This window comes from Stenella coeruleoalba, assembly GCF_951394435.1.
Source record: "Stenella coeruleoalba genome assembly, chromosome: 9".
Classification (NCBI taxonomy): domain Eukaryota; kingdom Metazoa; phylum Chordata; class Mammalia; order Artiodactyla; family Delphinidae; genus Stenella; species Stenella coeruleoalba.
The window spans coordinates 99,541,230-99,565,602 of NC_137155.1; the positions used below are offsets into that span (position 1 = coordinate 99,541,230).

General features: G+C 40.9%; 1 protein-coding gene across 5 annotated transcripts in view; it reads right to left on the reverse strand.

Moving 5' to 3' along the window:
* Nucleotides 1-699: 699 nt before the first annotated feature.
* The window catches only part of PRKAG2 (protein kinase AMP-activated non-catalytic subunit gamma 2), a 276,927-nt gene continuing 253,253 nt past the window's right edge, over nucleotides 700-24,373 (reverse strand). For all 5 annotated transcript variants that reach the window (XM_079932036.1, XM_079932035.1, XM_079932037.1 and 2 more), the window contains 10 exons: nucleotides 24,048-24,129; nucleotides 22,956-23,014; nucleotides 19,173-19,218; nucleotides 17,385-17,439; nucleotides 16,261-16,387; nucleotides 13,415-13,580; nucleotides 13,061-13,098; nucleotides 8,517-8,663; nucleotides 5,709-5,802; nucleotides 700-2,022 (listed from right to left, as the gene is read on the reverse strand). In XM_079932036.1, the coding sequence (XP_079788162.1) occupies nucleotides 1,991-2,022; nucleotides 5,709-5,802; nucleotides 8,517-8,663; nucleotides 13,061-13,098; nucleotides 13,415-13,580; nucleotides 16,261-16,387; nucleotides 17,385-17,439; nucleotides 19,173-19,218; nucleotides 22,956-23,014; nucleotides 24,048-24,129 (846 nt within the window). In that variant the 3' untranslated portion in view covers nucleotides 700-1,990. The remainder of the gene's footprint in view (nucleotides 2,023-5,708; nucleotides 5,803-8,516; nucleotides 8,664-13,060; nucleotides 13,099-13,414; nucleotides 13,581-16,260; nucleotides 16,388-17,384; nucleotides 17,440-19,172; nucleotides 19,219-22,955; nucleotides 23,015-24,047; nucleotides 24,130-24,373) is intronic.

Consider the following 24,373-nt stretch of genomic DNA (forward strand, 5'->3'; position numbering starts at 1 on the left):
CCATATAAATTTTAGGATTATTCTAGTTCTGTAAAACAATGTCATGGTAATTTGATAGAGATTGCATTAAATCTGTAGATTGCTTTGGGTAGTAAGGCCATTTTAATAATATTCTTCCAGTCTAAGAGCATGGGATGTATTTCCATTTCTTTGAATAATCTTCAGTTTCTTTTATCAATCAGTGTTTTATAGTTCTCAGCATATGTCTTTCACCTCCTTGGTCAGGTTCATTCCTAGGTATTTGTGGGGGTTTTTTTGGACAGAGTTTTAAAAGGAGTTTTTAAAAACTTTCTCTTTCTGATATTTCATTGTTCTCCAAGTACTACCATTAGCCTAAGTCACAACCACTACTATTTCTATGGGGAAAAACATAGACAAAAATCTCCTTCTCTCATATTTGGCCTACTAGGAGATGAAAAAATTGACACCTAGCACAAGAAAATCTGCATGGCCATTTTTAATTAAATATGTTCTATTTAATAATGGAGAAAGTTTATGAATCAAATCATTAAGGTTTTTTTCTGTTGATGTAAAAAAGAATATGAGAATTCATGTTCTCCTTTATTTGGGAAGAAATATCTAAGTGGGAAACTGCATGTAGAATTTTAATTAATATGTGCTGACAGGGAGATCAGCTCAGTGCTTTGTGACCACCTAGAGGGGTGGGATAGGGAGGGTGGGAGGGAGACGCAAGAGGGAGGAGAAATGGGGATATATTTATACGTATAGCTGATTCACTTCGTTATAAAGCAGAAACTAACACACCATTGTAAAGCAGTTATACTCAAAGATGTTAAAAAAAGAAATGTGCTGAAATACAAAGTATTTTAAAGAACTTCTGTAACAAGATGGCAGATAGTAAGATTTATTTTAATTTTTCAATCTGCAAAAAAACCCCCCAAAACAAAAAACCAAACTATACTCATATACACACACACATACACACACACACACACACACACACACACACATACACACATATGTATATATATATATATAGTGTCAACATTTTCAGAGCACTTACATTAGGAAACATTGTGTTTCTCCTCACCATATGACAATACTGTATATGCCACAGTAAAATTTACAAAACAATCGCATCAGCAATCACACAAACGTCATGATTTTCATGTCAAAACACAAGAAAAAATAGACATCTTCCCGGCACTTTGTTTGCAGCCCCACAGAGAGGTTCCCACAAATGCTGTTAGAAACTTCAGCTTTTAAAACCTAACAGCGGCTATTAGAGAAGTCATATCCTTTCCAGATCAAACTTAATGAGAATTTCGCCCTTTTAAAATAGCAACCAATGGTTTATTAATGGGTACGGTGAAGTTTACCCACCAAAGGATGTGTAAAAAATTGCATGAAAGTAAAAATAAATAAAGCTGTTGTAAATCAGCCTTGTTTACACTATAGTTCAGAACAGAACACTAACACATAAAACCATCATTAAAGTTTTATAAAGTAATTATTTATATTCAAATTACAGCTATTCAACAAATCTAATGAAAACAAACTGATTTGGTAAAGGTTCAGACGTTCACACTCCAGCAGTGTCAGTTCACAAGGACGCTCCAGCTGCGATGGGCAGTAGTGATGACATATCGCTGTTCTGACATAAGGCACTAGATCTCAATATGCCACACACTCGCCTTATGTCATATTACCTGTTAGATACCAGTGAATTCTTTTAAATGAAAAATAATAGAAATTCAGGACACAGTGCACTTTAATGACATACAGCATCTGAAATCTTTCAGACAACGGTCTGAAAAGAGTCTTTTAATGCAAGCTCGCATCTTCAAACACAAAATCTTTCTTTTTTATGCTTAGTTTCAACATCACTGGAAAAAACACCCATCACTAAACCCTGATACACATTCTCAGCCATTGGACTCTGTTCTATCGCAGTCAGTGTTCATGAGGCAAAGCGTGACCCAGCATCTTTGTTCAAGTTCTCCTGCAAGGGCTCCTCCACTCACGGTTGTCATTCGGTTTCTGTCTCCTTCTGCTTGGCACCTATTAGGAGATGGGAAAGGAAAGTTTCAAAGCCATATAAAAATACGTTGCAGCTGTGCACGTCCTATATGAGCGCAGTGGTGGTTCTCTGCCTGGTGGCACCTACCCGCACCTGCAGAGCCTTAGGAGACGTGGGGAATGAGCAGGTGAGCTCCAGGCTCCCCATCCCCACCTGCCATCACTGCAGCATGCTTTTAATCCATTTTGCATATCGTAATTCTAGCACTTTTTTTTTTTTTCCTTCTGGCCATGCCACAAGGCTTGAGGGATCTTAGTTCCCGGACCAGAGATTGAACTTGGGCCACGGCAGTGAAAGCACGAAGTCCTAACCACTGGACCATCAGGGAATTCCCTGCATATCATAATTCTAAATATGCAAGGTTTAATTTGGAAAAGAAGAGGGTTCTGCTGCTAAAAGTTTTTAAAAGAAATATGTATTTAAGTTTTAGCGAAGGTGCAAAGTATTTCTGTTGTACATACTTATAAAAATCTAAAAGCATTAAACATGCTTACAGTAACGGCACATAAAACCTATTCTCAGCTTTCCAGGATATTTTGAAATGGGTTGGGAGGGGGAGCTGCCATTTTTTTCATTACAACAGATTCTGTATTTTCTCATCAGACACTAGAAGACACTCAACTTTGAAAGAGATCAACACTCTATAAAAATAAGGGGCTAAAATTGTAGCTACTGCCATCAGGCTGTTTACTCACTAGCTGCACATGTGGACACTTAGGTTTGTCTGGATAGTCTGAATTAAGTTGGACAGTGAACTACTGCTAAAAACTTTTTAAAAAAGAGAAGATGTTATTATATCAAATCAGTATCCTTAATAGGGAATTGTGTCCATTATCTGGTGAAAAGAATAACCACCGGTACCTTTTATTCACATAATAGTAGATTCTTTTAAAAAGCATCTCTTACTGATTATTCCACAAACATCCACTCAGCAGGGCTTGTCCAGGTACGGGGTTTGTCCTGGATATGGGGCTTGTCCCGGGTGTGGGGTCTGACGGCGCACAGCGTTCACACACGGCTGTGGTTTCAATCAGAGTATCTCTGGAGGGCCACTAGGCCCGTGTCAGGCTGCTCATTCCTATAGCTGAAGGGAGGGACGGAGGCTGCACAGGTGAGCAGCAAGCTGGCCCACACTCACACAGCTCCGAGGGGACAGCGGGGTTGGGCTGCCCAGGCTGGACCTCTAGTCTGATGCTCGCACCACACGGTCACCCGAGTATGCTAGCATCTGATCTGATGGGGGCGCTCCCTCTCTTCCAAGACAGCGCCGCTCCCGGTGTTCACCGGTAATCCAGTTATTAGGAATACAGGGGATTTTCCTAAATGAACAGCGTTATACACACCGTGCTACAAAGAATTCTAATTCGACTATCCCTGTCTTTACAGTATTTATTTCTGTGGTAACAAACATTCCAAATCCAGCCGTGGAACAGGTTTCCTCCTTGCATTTTCATTCATGCTGACTTGCATTAGTAATTTAGAATTTTTGAAATATCACATTTGGATGGAAATTTAAACTCATCCAGGCGAACATTCTCATTCTTATGGTTTGTGACACCAAGACATAGAGAGGATAAAGAATTGCTTACTCTGAATTGGTAATGCACAAAGAATCTTGGCCACGGGGACAGAAGCGAGTTGACATTTGGCCTGACTCAGCCCAGCAAGCTGTGTGCCTTGGCCCAGGGCCAGCTGACTAGAAAAGGGGCGTCTTTTTCTGAAGGTGCCAAGTTACGTGCCTGTGGGGATGAGCCTGCCTGGAGATGAGTCCTTTTCCTAACATGCACAGAGGAGCTGCACAGCTGACCCTTGAACAACACTGGGGCGCTACCCACAACTTATCCTTTGTATCCACGATTCCCCTCCATATCCGCAGTTCGGTGTCTGTGGATTCAACCAACCATGGACTGTGTAGCACTGCAGTATCTACTATGAAAAAAATTCACGTATAAGTGGACCCATGTTGTTCAAGGGTCAACTGTATATAAATGCAATCACACTCTTTGCATTGGTCCTGCTTCCTTGCTCTGTTTCGTCTGTGGGGTTCATCCACTGTCCGATACAGCTATGTGTGTTCACCATCAATGCATTCCACTAATGGACAGAATGCAGTCTGTCCGTTCTTCTGCTCAAAGATATTTGGGTTATTTCCAGTTTGAGGTTATTACAAGTAATGCGGTGAACAGTCTCACATCTTTTAGTCCTTTTCTCATGACTACAGAGATTATCATGAGCCATAAAAAAAACAAAAATGAAATCGTGCCATTTTTGACAACATGGATGGATCTTTCACTTATTTCTAAGTGAAGTAAATCAAGACAGAGAAAGATAAATACCATATGGTTTCATTCATATGTGGAATCTAAAAAGACCCAAGCCAAAACTGATGAACAAAGACAACAGAAGAACGTGGAGAACACAGCAGTGGTTACCAGAAGGGAAGGGGGTGGGGGTGGCTGCAGTGGGTGAGAGGCTCAGCTGTATGGTGGTGGATGATAGCTGGTCTTGGGGGGTGATCACTCTGTAGTGTGCACACATGTTGAACTCGAACGCTGTACTAAAACTTATGTAATGATTAAAAAGAGGTTACCATGAGTTTCAGGTTCTCACGTATCTGACATTTGAAAATAACTACAACAAGCCCCGTGTCTAGAGTTTCTGACTCAGCAGACATGGGCTGGGCCCCACCTGTGCGTTTCTAACAATGTCCAGCTGCTGCTCCTCTACAGCCTGCTGGGAGTCACCGCCCCCCTACCCCCGGAATCACGCCCCTGTCCTTCTCACTTAATCAGTGCGATCTGTTTCTCGCTGGTGATGGGGATTCCTTTTCAGGTGGGTATCTCCAGGCTATAGGCCAACTGTAAAAACTAGTCTTAGCCAGTGTGATTGATTTCTGAACTAAAGAAAAATCAATACCCTAGTAAAGGCACATGTTAATGTTTAACTTCTAAGAGTTCAAAGGGCACATGGTTTAGTCTCCTGTCTTGGCCTTGATCTGTGAGGCCTGAGGCTGGGTTGTCTGTACTTCGTGTGGGTGGGGAGGGGAAGTGGAGGGCTGGTGGTTTTAGGACCCCTTCAGCCATTAAACGATTAAACTGTGTGACACAGGAGAAACACCAAAGGCCCCTCCCTCCCCCTGCCTCACGGCTCCCTGACTGTGACCTGAGGGTTTGCTTAGAGTTAATCTGGCAGAAAATGAGTTTAGTCACCAATGTTTGGCAGTTAACGTAATTTCCATACACTATTAATGGAAAAAAGTTTGCGTAGGTCAAACTTTTATATACTACTAGTAAGCTTTTTTTTTTTCTTTTTGAAGGGTAGATGGTTTCAATACTTAGGTCCCAAAGAATTTCCCCCGATTTCCAGTTAGTAGTCCTAAACATAAAGCAAAACTGAGGAGATCTTCACTTTTTAATGGGCAAGGTTATGACGATCATGGCAACGAATCCTCGATTACTTAAGCACTTCTGGGTGTCGGGATGCTCTTAAGTCAGAATACTTTCTATAAGCTTTTCAAAACCACAAAGAAAATGAAAATGGTTTACAAAGTACTGCACAGAAAGGTGAGGCTGGCAGGTGGGCGAGGGAGGGCTTGCTGCCCCGCATCCCCGCCCCTGCCCCGGCTCCCTGCGCACTTACAGTAAAGGTCAGACACTGGCATTTATACCTGCAGGGGTGAGTATCAGGGCTTGCAGAATATCCGACAGGGAAATAATACCCACGATACTGTCTGTTTCGTTTACTACCACCAGCCGATGGACCTGCAGACAAGAGGAAAGGAGGCCACGTGTGAAAGTTGAAATAAGTAAAGGTTTAAAATGGACGTTAGAAAAAAAGTCTTTCATGTGCTATACAATGAACAGATCCCACAAATGAGAGAAAGTAACAGTGCACAGAGCCATGCAATGGCCTTGGCTCTGTTAAAATGCAATGCTGATTTGCTTGACTACTTTTAAGAAAAATTAGCCAGATATGTCCTGCTGAGTTTTCTATTTTCAAAATATTAATATATGAAAGATAAATTCAAAACATGAAGTATCACAGTAGCTGCTTCATGTGGCTCTAATCTCTAAAACGGTTTTTAATTTTTAAAAGTTGTATCTCGGTTTCTATTAACTATCAGATAACTGTTTTTACCTGGGAGAGAAGTCCAAATAAGCAGTGAAACTAAATAAAAGGTCACTGCTCTTAGATTATATTTTCCCTTTTCTCTATGAAGTTCATATATTAAGAATAACAGAGGATGATCAACTATAATCAAGTGAAATAAATTACATTCACATCTTGTTTTCCACTTGAGAGTCTTTTATAAGTGAGTGGACAATGTTCTGAGGTATTACTATAGCAAAGTGTCCTTAAAACAGGAAAGGAGGGAGAGAGCATCACGCTTCTCTGATTTAAAAGCTTTAGAATTTAGGCTTGAGGCAACCACATGCCAGTCGGTTACCCTGGAGATCCTCTTCTCCACACTGAACAGTTAAAACCCACTGGTACAGAATGGGTGGCACAGGAGGGAGATGGGAGGAGTGGGGAAATCATTTTTATAGTTTGTCTCTAATGATACTGTGCCGGTGATGCTTTTGACATCATAGCTTGCTTTTAGGTTAAAAGAGAAATCACTTTGTCATCTTTCTCATGCTAATCAACAGAAATATCTTTCAAAAGCTTCTCTAGAAAAAGTTATGTTCTTCAATCAACCCTGTGATATAACACAATTAATTATCTATTAACTTTAATCATAAGTTGATTTACATCTAGGGCCAGAGAATGCTATATATTCTATACTAGACACATTTTGTTGTTAACATTTAATAATGATAAATAACTATCTTTTGAACTACTAAAGGTCAAGGGGAAACCATTTCACTTAGAATTAGTTCTGCCAGACAGAAATGACCACCAAAAATATTATCATCTGTTGCTGAGTCTAAACTTATGAATGTTTCTTTTCTAAAAGCTAGTGTGATATTTGTCATATAAATAAACCAAATCATCGCTGATACTGTATACCCTTCTCCTAACAAAATATGTTGAAGCTGGGAATTCCCTGGTGGTCCACTGGTTAGGATTCTGTGCTTTCACTGCTGAGGGCCTGGGTTCAGTCCCTGGTTGGGGAACTAAGATCCCACAAGCTGCTCAGTGCAGCCACAAATATACTATATATATATATAAAATATGTGTGTATATATATGTGTGTGTATGTGTGTGTGTGTATATATATGTGTGTATATATGTATGTGTGTATGTGTATATATGTGTATGTATGCGTATATGTGTATGCATATGTGTATATGTATGTATGTGTGCGTGTATATGTGTGCGTATATGTGTGTGTGTGTGTGTGTGTGTGTGTGTGTATATATATACATGTTGAAGCTAAAAACTGGTTTGTCCCCCAACAAGGAGTCATACGGTGAAAAAAATTAATGATGAAAAAAGTCAAGGTGGGTAACTTGAGAAAACTTTAATTACACCTGTATTTCCCTCAGTAACCTATTTTCATATTAAAGTTTGTGCTGCTTACCAGATGGACTTCCAGGACAAGCCAATCACTTTCTTCTCCTACCTGACAGTAGCACGCGCTCAAACAGAGGTCTTGGGAACACGAAGGCGTGCTGGCGTTCTCCACAGAAACAGCCGTGTTAATACTGAGGTGCGAGTCTTTCTAGTCTCTTTTCTATGCACGTGCACTTATGTTAACAGGAAGCATCACACTATATATAGTAACTGGTCTTTCTCTTAGCAATATATCATTTTTCCATATCAACAGTATTCTCCTTAAACATGATTTTTAATTGTTATAAAGGATTCCATCAGATGGATGTGGTCCATTGTCCTTAAAATTAGGCAGGACTGTCTTACCTATTTCTGCTTATGATCTTCAAAAGGCATATACAAAAGAACAATAAAAACCTTAGATGTATTCCTAAGTCAGTTAGAACCCTCTGGAAAACTAGTAATGGATGTTAAATTCAAGTAGAAAAGACTTCGTGTTGAGACTAGTGAAACAGGGTAAAAGCCATGGCAGCTGAAGCTTGGGGAGTCAGCTCTGCTAAGGACGGAGCAGGGTGTCTAACTTAAAAAAAAAAGATCAGAATACCTTTTATTGACTGACTTGTTAAGACCACATAATTACACATTTTTAGCTTTAAATTCATCAATACTCTAATGAAACTTAAAGCTCTTGGGACTTCTGTTTTCTTAAGTATGTTTTAAAACCATGAAAGTATCTTTATTTGATTCAGCTATGTCAGGACTTATAAATGAAATTCAATTCAGTGAACATTCACAGATGACCTACTATGTGCCAAGACATGTGCTAGGTTCTGGAGCAGGGAGACTGTGTCACGGGACTGGACTGGAAGGCTGCCTCACGGGCTGGTCCTGTGACTCAGAATTCCTGGGGCACTGTTTCCTAGTTAGGTGCTCATGGCAGACGGGGAGGTGGGGAGGGACCTGGATGCAGCCACTTTACCTCGGCTCTCACTATTCTGTCCACGATGGTCTCCAGTACTTCCAACTTACTGCACTTCACTACGCCTTCGAAATACTGTGACCGGTGCTGCAGGGCCTGGGTCACTGTGATGTCTAGGTTGTTGTATGTTTTTTCAGCAGCAAGGTTCTATAATGAAGTAACAGTGAGTTATATCCTTCATTTCAATTCACATTTAATGACCAAAGTTAGTTCAAAGCAGCCTGTTCCTTAAAAACATTAATGTTTATCCTAACTTAGTACCACTGTACCAGCTTATGACATGCCATCAGTACTGTTATTTCATCATCTTATCAATAATCATTTAAAGCTTATAAGGTGTACCTTTATTATGAAGCAACCATTTAAAACGGTTAAATTCTGACTGTATGTCCTACAGAAGATTCCCCTATCCTTACCCTATAGGTTCTTTTTTTTTTTTAAATTGAAGTATAGTTGATTTACAATGTAGTGTTAGTTGCTGGTGTACAGCAAAGTGACTTATTTATATATATATATATTTATTATAGGTTACTATAAGATATTGAATATAGTTCCCTGTGCTATACAGTAGGGCCTTGTTATTTATTTTATATACAGTTTGTATCTGTTAGTCCTAAACTCCTAATTTATCCCCCCACTTTTACCCTATGTTCCCTGAATGAACAGTGTTTTGAGAGGTGGAGTAACACCTGCAAAGGGTAAGAAGTCCCCAGGGCTAGGGAACAAGGCTTTTGCTAGAAAGGCTTTGCGGGGGTGATCACGGAGGAAGCCCTGCAGATCGGAATGGCTGCTCAAGGTTCTGATTAACCTTACAGGGTCCCACCCAACCAAATTCAAATAAGCCTATTTTTTTGGTGTCTGTTATATTAAACAGAATAAGATGAAACAAAAGGGTCTGAGACAGCTACAAAAGAATACTTAATGCTATGGTCAATATTAAGGCAAAAAAATGGTATGCAGGTTTGGGGCTATCAAAGTTTCAGTTCCCTTTCTTAGAAATGATGTAAAACTCTAAGGAAATGAATTTAAATGAATGGGGGAAAAGTATCGAGTGGAAGGATGTAGGACCAAAATCAATCTAGTAAATTTAAACCAGGGAATAAAAAACAGAACTTTACATAATGCCATTTGCTGTCCTCTTCAGAACAGTTGTTCCCAATTAGCAAGTAGTGGGATGTGGGTGACCAGGAATCCACCTGCGCACTAAGCACATGCCTGTTGGCAGAATGAATCAATGTCTCTGGTATAGAAACATGACTATTTAACACATACACATGCTGTAGTAACGGATAAGTGACTCATGTACTGAAAAGACAAAGAATTATAAAATGCTACTAATATGGAAAGGTACAGTCTCCCAGGACTGAACCAGGAAGAGTCAGAAAATATGAACAGACCAATCACAAGCATTGAAATTGAAACTGTAATTAAAAACCCACAAACAAAAGGCCAGGACCTGATGGCTTCACAGGTGAATTCTATCAGACATTTAGAAAACAGCTAACACCTATCCTTTAGAAACTGTTCCAGAAAATTGCAGAGGAAGGAAAACTCCCAAACTCATTCTATGAGGCCACCATCACCCTAATACCAAAACCAGACAAAGATACCACTAAAAAAGAAAATTACTGGCCAATATCACTGATGAACATAGAAGCAAAATCCTCAACAAAATACTAGCAATTTGAATCCAACAATACATTAAAAGGATCATACACCATGATCAAGGATTTCTCAGAATCCACAAATCAATCAGTGTGATACACCATATCAACAAATTGAAGAATAAAAACCTAAAAGCTTTTGACAAAATTTAACACCGATTTATGATAAAAACTCTCCAGAAAGTGGGCATAGAGGGAACCTACCTCAACATAGTAAAGGCCATATATGACAAACCTACAGCTAGCATCATACTCAAGGGTGAAAAGCTGAAAGCATTTCTTCTAAGATCAGGAACAAGACAAGGATGCCCACTCTCACCACTTTTATTCAACACAGTTTTGGAAGTCCTAGCTATGGCAGAGAAGAAGAAGAAATAAAAGGAATCCAAATCACTGTTTGCAGATGACATGATAGTATACACAGAAAATTCTAAAGACGCTACCAGAAAACTATAGAGCTCATCAATGAATTTGGTAAAGTTGCAGGCTACAAAATTAATACACAGACACCTGCTGCATTTCTACACACTAACAATGAAAGATCAGAAAGAGAAATTCAAGAAACAATCCCATTTACCACTGCATCAAAAAGAATAAAATACCTAGGAATAAACCTACCTAAGGAGACAAAAGACCTGTACTCCAAAAACTATAAGATGCCGATGAAAGAAGCTGGAGAAGACACAAACAGATGGAAAGATATACCATGTTCTTGGAATGGAATAAATATTGTCAAAATGACTATACTACCCAAGGCAGTCTACAGATTCAGTGCAATCCCTATCATATTACCAATGGAATTTTTCACAGAACTGGAACAAAAAAAATCTTAAAATTTGTATGGAGATACAAAAGACCCCAAATAGCCAAAGCAATCTTGAGAAAGAAAAATGGAGCTGGAGAAATCAGGCTCCCTGACTTCAGACTATACTACAAAGCTGTAGTCATCAAAACAGTATGGTAGTGGCACAAAAACAGAACTGTAGATCAATGGAACAGGATAGAAAGCCCAGAAATGAACCCACGCACCTATGGTTAATTAACCTAAGACAAAGGAGGCAAGACTATACAGTGGTGGAAAGGCAGTCTCTTCAACAAATGGTACTGGGAAAACTGGATAGCTACATGTAAAAAAATGAAATTAGATCATTCTTTAACACCATACACAAAAATAAGCTCAAAATGGATTAAAAACCTAAATGTGAGACCAGACACTATAAAACTCTTAGAGGAAAACATAGGCAGAACACTCTCTGACATAAATTGCAGCAATATGTTTTCCCATCCGTCTCCCAGAATAATGGAAATAAAAACAAAAATAAACAAATGGGACCTAATTAAAGTCAAAAGCTTTTGCACAGCAAAGGAAACCATAAAACGAAAAGACAACCCACAGATTGGAAGAAAATGTTTTCAAATGATGAGACCAACAAGGGATTTAGTCTCCAAAATTTACAAACAGCTCATGTGGCTTAATATCAAAACAAACAACCCAATCAAAAAATGGGCATAAGGGGCTTCCCTGGTGACGCAGTGGTTGAGAGTCCACCTGCCGATGCAGGGGACACGGGTTCGTGCCCCGGTCCGGGAAGACCCCACATGCCATGGAGTGGCTGGGCCCATGAGCCATGGCTGCTGAGCCTGCGCGTCCGGAGCCTGTGCTCTGCAACTGGAGAGGCCACAACAGTGAGAGGCCCGCGTACAGCCAAAAAAAAAAAAAAAAAAAGCATAAGACCCAAATAGACATTTTTCCAAGGAAGACATACAGATGGGCAAAGAGGCACATGGAAAAGATGGTCACCATCGCTAATGATTAGAGAAATACAAATCAAAACTAAAATGAGGCATCACCTCACACCAGTCAGAATGGCCATCATCAAAAAATCCGCAAACAGTAAATGCTGGAGAGGGTGTGGAGAGAAGGGAACCCTCCTACACTGTTGGTGGGAATGTAAATTGGTGCAGCCACTATGGAGAACAGTATGGAGGGTCCTTAAAAAACTAAAAATAGAGCTACCATACAACCCTGCAATCCCACTCCTGGGCATATATCCGGAGAAAAACATGGTCCAAAAGGATACATGCACCCCAACGTTCATTGCAGCACTGTTTACAATAGCCAAGACATGGAAGCAACCTAAATGTCCATCGACAGACGAATGGATAAAGAAGACGTGGTACATACATACAATGGAATATTTCTCAGCCATAAAAAAGAATCAAATAATGCCATTGCAGCAACATGGATGGACCTAGACATTGTCATGCTGAGTGAAGTAAGTCAGAGAAAGAGAAATATCGGATGATACCACTTATATGGGGAATCTAAAAAGAAATGATACAAATGAATGTATTTTCAAAACAAACGGACTCACAGACTTAGAGAATGAACTTATGGTTACGGGGCAGGGGCAAGGTGGAGGGAAGGGATAGTTAGGGATTTGGGGATTGACAAGTACACACTGTTATATTTGAAAAGGATAACCAACAAGGACCTACTGTATAGCAGAGGGAACTCTGCTCAATGTTATGTGGCAGCCTGGATGGGAGGAGAGTCTGGGGGAGAATGGATACATGTATATGTATGGCCAAGTCACTTTGCTGTGCATCTGAAGCTGTCACAACATTGTTAATCGGCTATATTCCAATATAAAATAAAAAGTTAAAAAAATAAAATGCTACTAATATGTTATTCACTGCTAAACCAATGAATATTAAAAGTACAATTACTGTTGGGGAGTCTATGGAATTCTCTGATAAGGTCCTCATCCTCAAAGAAGCTAGGAATTGTTAAAATAGGAAAAGTCACAAAAAACAGACTAATGAATATGCTTTAAATGCATTCTAGATGACAGGTTTAACAAAATTAAAAATACTTACAATTACATCAAATTTGGAATAAATATCTACAACTTTTCCTAAAAATAAAAATGTATGTTAGAATAATATCTTAGAAACAAAAAACAGCATTTAATATCAATCTTAACTAGATATTTACTAAGAATTAAATATTGCTAAACAAAATAAACCTGACTATTTTAAAAGGGACATGAAATCATATCTTAATGGAAAATGTGAAAATAAGCCAGTATAAAATTCTTATTCTCCTGAGTACTCCTTGGTCTAAGTTTTCATTTCCCCACTTATCTGATATGCCAGGTCATTTAACAGTAGTTTTACCCTAAGGAGATAAACCGTTGTTTCTGTTCAACTGGTATGGCTCAGCACACAGACCTGACTCGTCCACAACAGGCAAGGCTGACACTCGTCTTTCCACGAAGACGTTCAAGGCTTTAATGATGGGAGTGTCTGGGTGTATGAAGGCGATGTTGTGGTAGGTCCCGATTCCGAGTGCACCCAGGTTCTGCTTCATGAAAGCAGGCTTTGGCATATCAGACATCTAGACAGGAAGACGGGCACAGATGCTCTAGAGCCAGAGCAGACCTTTTCAGTGTTCACATGTCCACATTCGATGAAAAACTATGTGCAACAAATTAGTCTTTTCTAACAATCCACCCGGATATCTGAATTAACATGAAAATGTTACATACAAGAACTGTGTCTTTTGTTCAAACCAGCTTATATGTTTATGCTTATTTAACTACTTAGTAAAAATACTGCAAAGCACTAACACTGTAACATTTTCTCCTTCTTTTCACCCACTGGAAAACCGGACAGGAGGGAACGACAGGTCTATTTGGAAATTAAGACCCATCAGCCACCGAGAATCTTCTTAAATTATTCATGTTAAATTCATTGTCCTGCTGTCATCATTAGGTAATGTTTATTAAGAACCCACACATTGCCAAACCCAAAGCGTCTGATGGTGGCTGTCTGAGCTGCTAAGCTAGTTCCCACACCATCCCACCTCTACACCCTGAATTCTCCATTGGAGGACTCCAATTTTTGTCTACTAGGAACAAGAACAAGCCAACTGAACAGAATTAAAAGAACATTTAAAAGTTAACTTTTCTTTTCACGGGCTGTTTTAAAGGAGGAGGGAGAAGTCAGAAGAGAGAAGTCTAGGATCATGTTTGACTAAAACAAAATAAGGTCTATGGTTTCAAAAATCCACCTTTTATAAAGGGTACAGTTGATTCCATCCTCCTGGTGTACCTTATAATTATCAGGAAAAGATGAACAATTAGAAGAAACAAAATGTTCAAGTCAAAGAGTTCATCAATATTCAAATCATGAGAATCCTAGAAATTTAGAGAGAAAAAAAGAAAGACCTATTAGGTCATCTAGCCCATCTCGATGCAGGATAAACCCCTGTTCAGCTGCACACTTAGGCTGACTGTCAAATGTCTCTAAGGGCAACGCTACTTTTTTCTCGGAACATGATCTCAAGGCAGTAAAAATCAGGTTCTGGAGTTTATTTAAAATTCTTCATTTTTATCTGAAAATCCCTAGCTGAATATTCTAACAGCATGATTCTAATTACCATATTGGCCCAAATATAAGGCAGTACTGGCAGAGGCCACCTCCTCTACTTGTTGTAGAGGAGAAGATGCCAAAGGCCTGTCTCAGGCTGTGCCTCCCCGTCGGCAGCGCGGCCACGGAAACGCTAAGGGCCTCTGGGCGCCGTCGGCCCTGTGAGCCAGGCGCCCTGAGCCCGAGGATCTAAGCCGCCTCTGGACACGGACAGACGGAGCAGTTAGAGGGAGGGCTGCTCCACGGAGCAGTTAGAGGGAGGGCTGCTCCACCACCACCACCGGCAACCGTGGCAAAGCTACGCAACCTTGCTGAATGTTATCGCTTCCAAATCAGATGAATAAAAATACCTACCTGAGAGGGTGGTGGCTAGGATTAGCTTTATCATGTGAAGTGCCTGACACAGCGTAATGCTTAACACTGTTTAGCTCCTCTCATGATTAGTACTGTTTTAAAATGGCGACTCTAAGGGGTACGTGGGCTAAGAGCCTGGTACAGCCCCGCCCTGGGTCCTGGGCCCTGGGTCCTGTTAAAGCTCAGTGCCAAGGCGACTGCATGCGTTCAGCCCACGGCAGACAGGAAGTCTGACCAACAATGTCCCCGCCTCCTTAATTCTTCTTCCCTAGACTGCCTCTTTACCAAACTTCATGCTTTTTTGTAAATCACTCTTCTCCTTCCTACATTCTTTCTTAGTGTTTATTTAAACATGATAACTGCTACATTTACACAGACTTAAAATATAGGGCTGGTTTGATGGACAAGGCATTTCTCCCCATCACTTAAACCCTCTGGGCTGCTGTCGGAGCAGCCTGGGCTCCTTCACGCCACACTGGAATGCTGCTTTATTTCCTAATTTGAAGCTGTGGAGAAGACAGGAAAGCTAACTTGACGTAGATTTTTAATGTCTACTAAATTCTTTTAAAAAAATGATTCTTAATATGATCTCTTCTGAACTATGAATGAGGCCCCTTACTGGTTCTAGCTGACCAATTACTTATAACCTCAACTTCAGTGCATGTAATTAAAAGGAAAAAATTGAAGCCCTCCTGTGAACACTCTGGCCCTTCTGAGCCTCTTTTTAATACTGCCGACCGAAGAGGGTCTGAGTTTTGGATGATTAGGAAGCCATCTCATTTCCGATGCAGTTGAGAAAACCTACAGACAATATAGCCCTGATTTGGACCAACATGGTATTATGTTGTCAAAATTTTATTTGCTTTGGGCTTTTCTATCACTGCTGCAGTAAATAATAAGACCATCCTGGGGCCAGGACTTCTGAGCATGTCCCCAACCATGACACCAGTAAAGCATCATAAGGCAGTCTGGCTCAAGCTATCTTGGGTAAGTAGTTCCTTAATCAGACTGACTCGCGAACTGCTTTGCTTCTTCTCATTTTAGGTGATAAAATATTCTCACTTAAATAGAGAATTCCAAGTGTTTTTACTTGCACTGAAAGGTGATTACTTTTTAACTGGAATCAACTTTGAGAATGTACAGTTCAAATAGTAGTGAGTTGAGAAACTGAAGTTTAGAAATGGAGACCTCAAAACTAACGATTTCTTCTATGAGGGTAACAGGAGCCAATTTACTTGAAGTAAATTAAAGTAGATGCAGCTATGTCTTTAGAAACACTAAAAACTACTTACAAAAAGCTGGAGGAACTTGAGGATTCTTTTGTGGGTAAGTATATAAAGTGCATTCCCACTGATAGGGTCAATAACTGGCAATCTGTGGATTTTATTTTTGATCAACGAGTGTACAGCATCGAAGAGGCTGCGGGAAAAGCCATTACAGTTGTTAGGAGGCTTTAAAGAAGAATTAGAAAACTTTGGACCACCCCTGCTTTAAACGTACTTTGTGTCTTTAAATTACAATATTAAAAGGTTGACGGACCTAAAACAGCGTTCTAGAAAAGTTTTAAACTGGAGATCTCAGCAAAATTTTCGATTTTCTGTAATCTGTTCATAAGCCTCAAATCCAAGTGTGGGCTACAAAAATCTCTAGGAGAGCAGTTTTTTAGTAGCAGGTTTGATGCTTTTATTTGAGAAATGACAGAAGCTAACCCCTCGGGAAGCTAATGGACGACCCTGGCAACAGAGGGCACTGTGGCCGGGGGCCCCCTGCACTGGCCGCTTCTGTGCTCAGCCTGCCCACTGCTGGCTGCTCCAGCCTCTCCTGTGACTGCCGACGAGGAGGTGTGCTGGGTGGAGCTGTTTTTTAGGACTTGGAAATAAAATAATAAAAATCAATATTCCACTTTTGCTCACTAGTGCACTAGTTTTAAGAATGCTTTTATTTCTGAAAATGTATCCGAGCTGTCCCAGAAGGCTTGGGTCAACACTTGTGGGCAGCCCCATCCTCTGACCACCTCTGGACCAGTGCCTAAGGAGACTGATTTTTCAACTTCAGTGCACGTTGGGACCCCTGGGGGAGTTGTTTTAATGCACATTCCAGGGCACTAAAACCGTCCAAAGACTGACTGGGAGAAGAGCCCAGAAATCTGCAGCTTTAATGAGCTCCCTAGTGGGTTTCTGCTGCAGGTGATCTGGACTTTCAAACTGCTCAGTATGACCATCTTCCTAGTTCATTCTCAGTCCTTTGGACCAACAATGGCTGTGATTTCTACTGTCTCTGAGTTTACTGAATTTAATATTAAGGAGGCTGGCCCCTATCTAGATTAAAACAAAAAAAATCTATCACCCATGGTAACAAAACAGATGAATCTGAATGAATGGAATGTTTTCAAGGGAGAAAAACTTGACAAGTTTACCTTGCATCTGGAGATATATTCACTAAAGGCTTAAACGTTTCTTGTAAATAAAGCTCTGTATTTATAGAAAGAAAATATGTAATTAGTAACGTATTTGCTGTTTGTAATTATTACATAAATTAAAATACCCTTCAATTTACAGGTAATAATTAGAAGGATTAAAAACCCAAATCGAATTAATTTACTGAACACTATTGTGTTACTTATAGTCATGGCTATTATTAAACAACTTCCAAACTGTTTCAGGATGTTGCCTTTGTGGAAAAGTTAAGTATTTAAAAACAGTATTACAATAGATGTTGTAAAAATCAGAAGAAAAGTCAAGAAATCTGATAAAAGAGCAATACCAGCAGAGGTCACTAGAATGTTACCAAGTCACTATCACCCTCAACAAAGGAAGACTATGAAATCCTTTAAAACTAATTTTCACAAGTTAAAAGGTAAAAGTTATAACAAACTTTGTTCTTTAAATGTTATTAAGTTTTATTTTCGACACCAAAGCTTGATCTACTGTATCTGGGGATCTTTCTAGTATGCAGACATTATCTTTGTAAAGATAAACTGTAATTTGCTTTACTGAGGTTTCTACACAGAAGGCATTCAAGAAAATCTCAACATTATTATTATTATTATTATTACTACCAAATACCATGTAATATCAAAATGTAAATACACTTAAACCTTGGTCTGACATTACTTATACAATAGAATTTATTACAAAGTATCTGTCTTGGTGTTAAAATATATATATTCACTGCATGATAGGCAGTGCTAAAATGTGGATCCCATGTTGACTGACTTTGTTTGGTCTGACTTGATAAAGCTATCATCAATCAAATACATCGTTCAATGAAACCTCTAAATCATATGGGATTAAAGGAGGCCCAGCTCTCTTTAGAGCATCCTAATGGATGTTCAGATCTCGCAGCCAGTCACAGGGGTGCTTGTCACACCAAGCAGATAACGGGAACACAAAGCTAAACCTCAGGTTTAAATGAAAAAGTTTCCTTGAGTTGAGTTGGCCCCTCAGTGTCTAATGCAGGCTTCTCCCCGAACACCCTACAGAGGCTTCTTCCTCAGGGATCCCCATCACAGGCTCCCATCGAGGATATTCTTACTGGTTGGTCCTTTGCCCCCTCTGTACCAACCCAGCAGGCTGGGTCTCATTAAGACTGAACAATTTCACAATCATGAAATTACAATTTAAAAAGTGGCTCCATTTCAGAAAAGGGTATTGTGATTATAAAGGGTGAATTTCAATACTGCAAACGAAAGCAAGCAATCTTGAAGTTATTTTCGTGTGATTTTATCCAAATCATCTAGTTTAAGTTTCACTTGTTCTACTTGTCTCCATAATTTGTAAAGAAATAATAATAATGTAAAGAAATAATGATTGAATTTAAATAGGAACAGATCCTTGCTTTTGTTAATTTCAGGCATTCCTTTGGTGCATTTTCTATACAAAGGCGAAGATTTGGAAGGTAATACTTAGAGGTGAATGGTGGCTCGACTGGGGGCCAGAGACTCGGGCACTAGTTACTATATCCCATCTATATCCCAGCCTTAGTCTAAAGACTTGTTATAGGTTCTCTATACATGTGTACTAAACAGAGTGGGTAATATTTATAGTAGTATGGCATACTATCAAAATTAATATAGAAAGAAATGTCTTAATGTAGTCAGTTATTAAGCAGAGAGAAGAGGACCTGTGAAATTAAAACATTTTATACATATGTAGAACATGTTTTTCCTCATATTAAAAGGTTTTTAACACTCAACAGTGCTTACCCCTCCATGTTTCAATCTTATGTTCCTCTAATTCATAAATCTGTACCTAGAAATAAGAAAAACTCTTATTTACAAATGTTAACACACACAACATAAGGGAAAAAAAAGAAATTACTATTTCATAACTACTGCTGAGTCCCATAATTCAGCAGATGGAAACAATCAAGATAATTCAGAAATATTAGAATATAAATGAGAGACAAAAAGTGCTCTACCTTTCATTGAAGACAAATGCTTTATAAATTTAAAACATAAACCAACAATATTTTCATTAATTTAATTTGAAAATTTCGGATACACTTAAATTTTAGAACACCCCCCACACACACACACACGCACATATACACATATACACACATTCCTTCTTTCTGAGGATACGTAAGATTTTTAGCATCTCTAATTTTAAAAGGGCAGTTGGTTAAATCATGTGCTAATTAAGTTGCTGGATCAGGTTATGCCTGGACCACATGGGTGTCTTCACAAAGGTAGAGAGGGCGTTGAGTCTGGAGAGCCTGGAGGCTGGGCAGTGGGTACAGCACTTAGTCACCTGGAGTCGTCAAGCACTCACATCACTGCATCTTGGCTGCCGCTTTTGGTCAAAGTACTTAAGGTCTCTGAATCTGTTTCCCTTCCTAAACAGCTGGAGAGAAGGCCCTCCACATTCAGCTTCTGTGAGGACCATGTGTTTGTGAGCCTGAGGCGGAGGGCCTCCCCACCTGCTGCAGCCTCCACTGCGGCTCAGCTTAAGAAAGTCACTCTGCCTCCTGCAGTGTTGCACTGGGACTCCTGGGGGCCCTGCAGTAGGAAAACCTGGCCTCTTCCTGAAGCTTCTTGAAGCTTAAAATCCACTTGGCAACATTAAGACAGTCCGATACTGAAATGCTACCAACAACTGGCAAGAAACCACCAACAAGAAGGCGTACATATCAGAGCATACTCTAAAAGGCTTATTTAGTGCAGGGATGCAGGGAGAGTAGGGATGAGCAGAGGTCAGAGGTCAGGCAAGGAAAACTTCAGGAGGTAGATTTCAGCCAGGCTCTGCATGATGAATGGACTTTACATAAAAGAAGATAAACTCGTAAGGGCCTGGAGAGGAAAAGGACTTCCTCACGTTCCCGAAACACAGAAAGGAGACGGTGCTGGGGGACAGGAGCGAGGAGTCTGGGGACTGATGACCCGAGGTGGGCTCCGTGTCTGGGAGAGAAAGCCAGGCCAGCACTGATGGGTTTAAGCAGTGGGACGACGTGACAGCACCAGAGCCAGACGCAAAACCAAGTGTCAGGACAGTTAGGTCTCGAACGGTGACTGTGGGAGTGTAGGGGCAACTGAAAGGAAGAACCAAAAGGTTTAGAGAATAATAAAACAGGGGAACTAGAGACGAATGACTAAGTGAGAACCCGCGCCCCGCCCCCCCCCCCCCCCCCATTTTGGTGCCAGGTGACTGAACAACATCCACGACAGAGAAAAAGCCTAACTGAGGAAGATGAGGCTCTGGTTTTCACAGCTGAAAGTAGAACCATCCTGGTCTACGTCTCACTTAGGCGGTTCTGAGGTGATGCCCGTGCTCTGCCTGCACACCCGCCTCGGAGCTTTAGCTACGGTCACCAGCATGGCCATGACTCAGCTCACACGGGGGTCCCTTAGGTACTGGGGGTGGTCGGCGCTGGCAAGATGGGAAGGTGGGGTGTGTGTGTGCGTGTGCTGGCAAGATGGGAAGGTGGTGTGTGTGTGTGTGTGCGTGTGTGTGTGTGTCTGTCGGTCCGGGAAGATCCCACATGCCGCGGAGCGGCTGCGCCCGTGAGCCATGGCCGCTGAGCCTGCGCGTCCGGAGCCTGTGCTCCGCAACGGGAGAGGCCACAACAGTGAGAGGCCCGTGTACTGCAAAAAAGAGAAAAAAAAAAAAAGAAAGAACCTCAGATACCCCCATGACAGCCTTCCTCGACCTTGGCGCTACTGACACTTTAGGCTGGATGCTTCTGATGTAGGGCCGTCCTGGGCACTGTAGGACATTTAGCAGCATCCCTGGCCTCTGCCCGCTAGACGCCAGTAGAACTGCCCCACCCTTCCGCCAGCTATGATAAAAAATGTCTCTAGATGTTGTCAAATGTCCCCTGGGAGGCAACGTCACTCCCAGCTGAGAAACACTGCCCTGCAACTAATCAGAATACAGTATGAAAAGTGCTGTGTGGGTAGTTAATGGGGGCGCTGAAATAGTGACTAATTCTGCTCCAGGGAGATGGCACAGGGCTCTCCATCACTGAGGCAGTTCTCCAGGAGGATTCTGAAAGACCTGAATTTCAACTGCAAGGACCAAGGACCTGAAGGAGAACGTGCACGTGGAGGAAGTGGACTCAGATTTCCAAAGAAGAGAAGCCGCAGGGAGACGAGCAGAGGGGTCAGGAGGGAGAAAAGAGAGAACTGAGTGGGCAGGAGAGGAGAAACAAGACGTGCCACCACGGCAGGCTCTGTAGGTGGCAGGGAAGAAGCAACCACCGCTCAAGCACAGAATTTAATAGTTAAAAAAAAGGTAGGGCTTCCCTGGTGGCGCAGTGGTTGGGAGTCTGCCTGCCGAAGCAGTTGACGCGGGTTCGTGCCCTGGTCCGGGAAGATCCCACATGCCACGGAGCAGCTGGGCCCGTGAGCCACGGCCGCTGACCTGCGCGTCCGGAGCCTGTGCTCCGCAACGGGAGAGGCCACAGTAGTGAGAGGCCCGCGTACCGCAGAAAAAAAAAAAAAAGAAATCAGGTATGTCATGTGAAATAAATATGGAATACTTATGAAGTCTTTGGTAAAACTTCCTTCTAAGAGTATGTCTTAAGCAGAAGCTTATTTTTCCATTTTGTGTAGGAATTTAATTATTGGGCAATACTGACCATTACATGTAAAAACAGTATTAACTGGATTGCCTTTTACCTATTAGATACCCAAAACAGTACTAGATAAAGAAAGTATACAATTCTGTCCTTCTCCAACCTTGCCAAAAAAAAAAAACAAACAAAAAAAACACCAACTCAAAAAAACCAACAAAAACCAAACACCAAACAAGCTGGTAGAATCACAAAAATCACAGTGTTAGATAAAGGCCATGTGTAGTTTTCAAACTATGCTCTTGTAAAACAGTTGGACCAGGAACCAGGGATCTGCCACTAAAATTAGCCAGTAGCAGTCTTTTCTTAAGTGGCAGAAAAATGTCAAAACTGAACTTCTCCAATTTTAATTTTTACTTCTTTAGAAGCACAGAGTCCGTGTATTTCTTTTATAAAATTTCAGGGGTAACTGCATAAGGCCCGGGAGTCAGGCCTGTGTTGTTCTCATCTCCACTGTGGGCTTCACCGGGCACAGCCACCCCTGGTCTGGAAGGGTGCGAGGGGCCTCCTTCATTCACGGGTCCAGGCAGATCTCAACACTACGGCATGCCCATAATGCCGTTAAAGAGCAGAAATATAATGGAACGTATAGACTATCCAGGCAATAAATAAGCACACAGAATCCCACTAACCTGAGGACTCCTGAAAGCTGAAGAAAGAGGCTATTGCCTTTCATACTTCCTGAGACTACCTCCTTAAGCTTCAAATATCAGACTGATTTACACTGAGGTTTCCTGCACATTATATATATTTGGAAAAATCAACCACCAGCACCACCAAGCCGGTACCAAAAAAGAAAAACACAAAATCTTAAAAACACACACACACACACACACACACACACACACAGAGCTCTAAACACGTACAGAGAAATATATAGCTCCACTTACTCGACATAAGGATTTCTGGCACTTACCATGGGTGACTTATAGTATCTATGAAGTATATTAATGAAATCTGTAATTGTTAGCATTCCTGGAAGAAAGAATTACATATTAAATGTAAAACTATGAAAACATTAAAGAAAAATTTCAGATGATAAGCAAACCTGGAGTATTTATTTACTAGACAGCCTTAAAGACTACCAGCACAGCTTAATCTATTATTTAAAACTGTTAATCTGTTAATTATCTACACCACGCTAAGATATACAAATTTAGCTGAAATTAAACCTGATAGTAATTAATGGAATTAATCACAGTAGTTGGCAATTCACCAAGAGAAAACTTTCTGAATGTTATTAAACATCACAAAAGACTTGTGGCTACATGTAAATAATTTAGGATACTTTAAAATAAGATAAAGTATCCCATAAGCTCTAGAAACATGACACTTTTGGTAGCACTTGGATTGTTTTCTGAGAATCCTCCTAAAAACAGTGCCTTTCACAGGCACAATTTACGAAGGGCCCACTGTGTGCCGGACACCAGGACTACAGAGATGAAGGCGTGAACCTCTCCCCTGAGGCAGCTGCAGCCCGAGGGGCGGCGGACACCGAGTGCCATTTCCGAATGATGCGATGCCTCCTAAGAGGGACGACACCCATTGTCCACTGTGATTCATAAGATGAGAAAATTATGGAGCTTAAATACTGTGAGTTACGTGGTATTTTTAATAGCGTAACAACGCTTTAATAGCGTAACAACGCTTTTTACCAATCACGTTTCCATCGTTTCATCTGCTGTGTCAGAAAAGTGCTCACCAGGGAGGGAGCGGGGATGGCCCGCAGCAGGACCGCAAGCGGAGGGACTGATAGGGAGGGGTCGGGCCTCAGCCTGGGACCAGGGGACCGGCAAGGGCACCGAGGAGGCTTCAGAGCCAAAACGGCGCTGAATCCAAAGAAACTCCACACAGGTGCATAAATGTTTTGAATTCACTCGCAGTCCCACCGCACAGGATGTAAAAGCAAGGCTGTCCTTCGATTGGTAACATGTCTACTAGGCTGCACTCCAAACCAGCGCTTCTTGAGCTAACTCAGGCTTTCAGATCCCCGGCCCCTGCCGCTTACCTACAAAACTTTGTCTTTTACTCTCCCACAGAGGCGCTGCTCGGACACCGTTGGCTACTAGGGCAAAGAAGGCCTTTTTAACCTAAGACCAATGAGAGAGACAACACGCATTTTTAGTCTATATATATGCAGGGAGAAAAATACCTTCCACTGAAACACTCAACCAAATCTTACCAGTTAAAAATAACTGAATTTATTAACATTAGCAATATGCTTTTGTATTATATTGAAAGGTATATAGAGATTATTTTTTCAAACTGAAACAATGCAATCAGAGAGACTTTATGTAATTAAAACCACACAGAAGAATTAAACTTCAAAGGTTT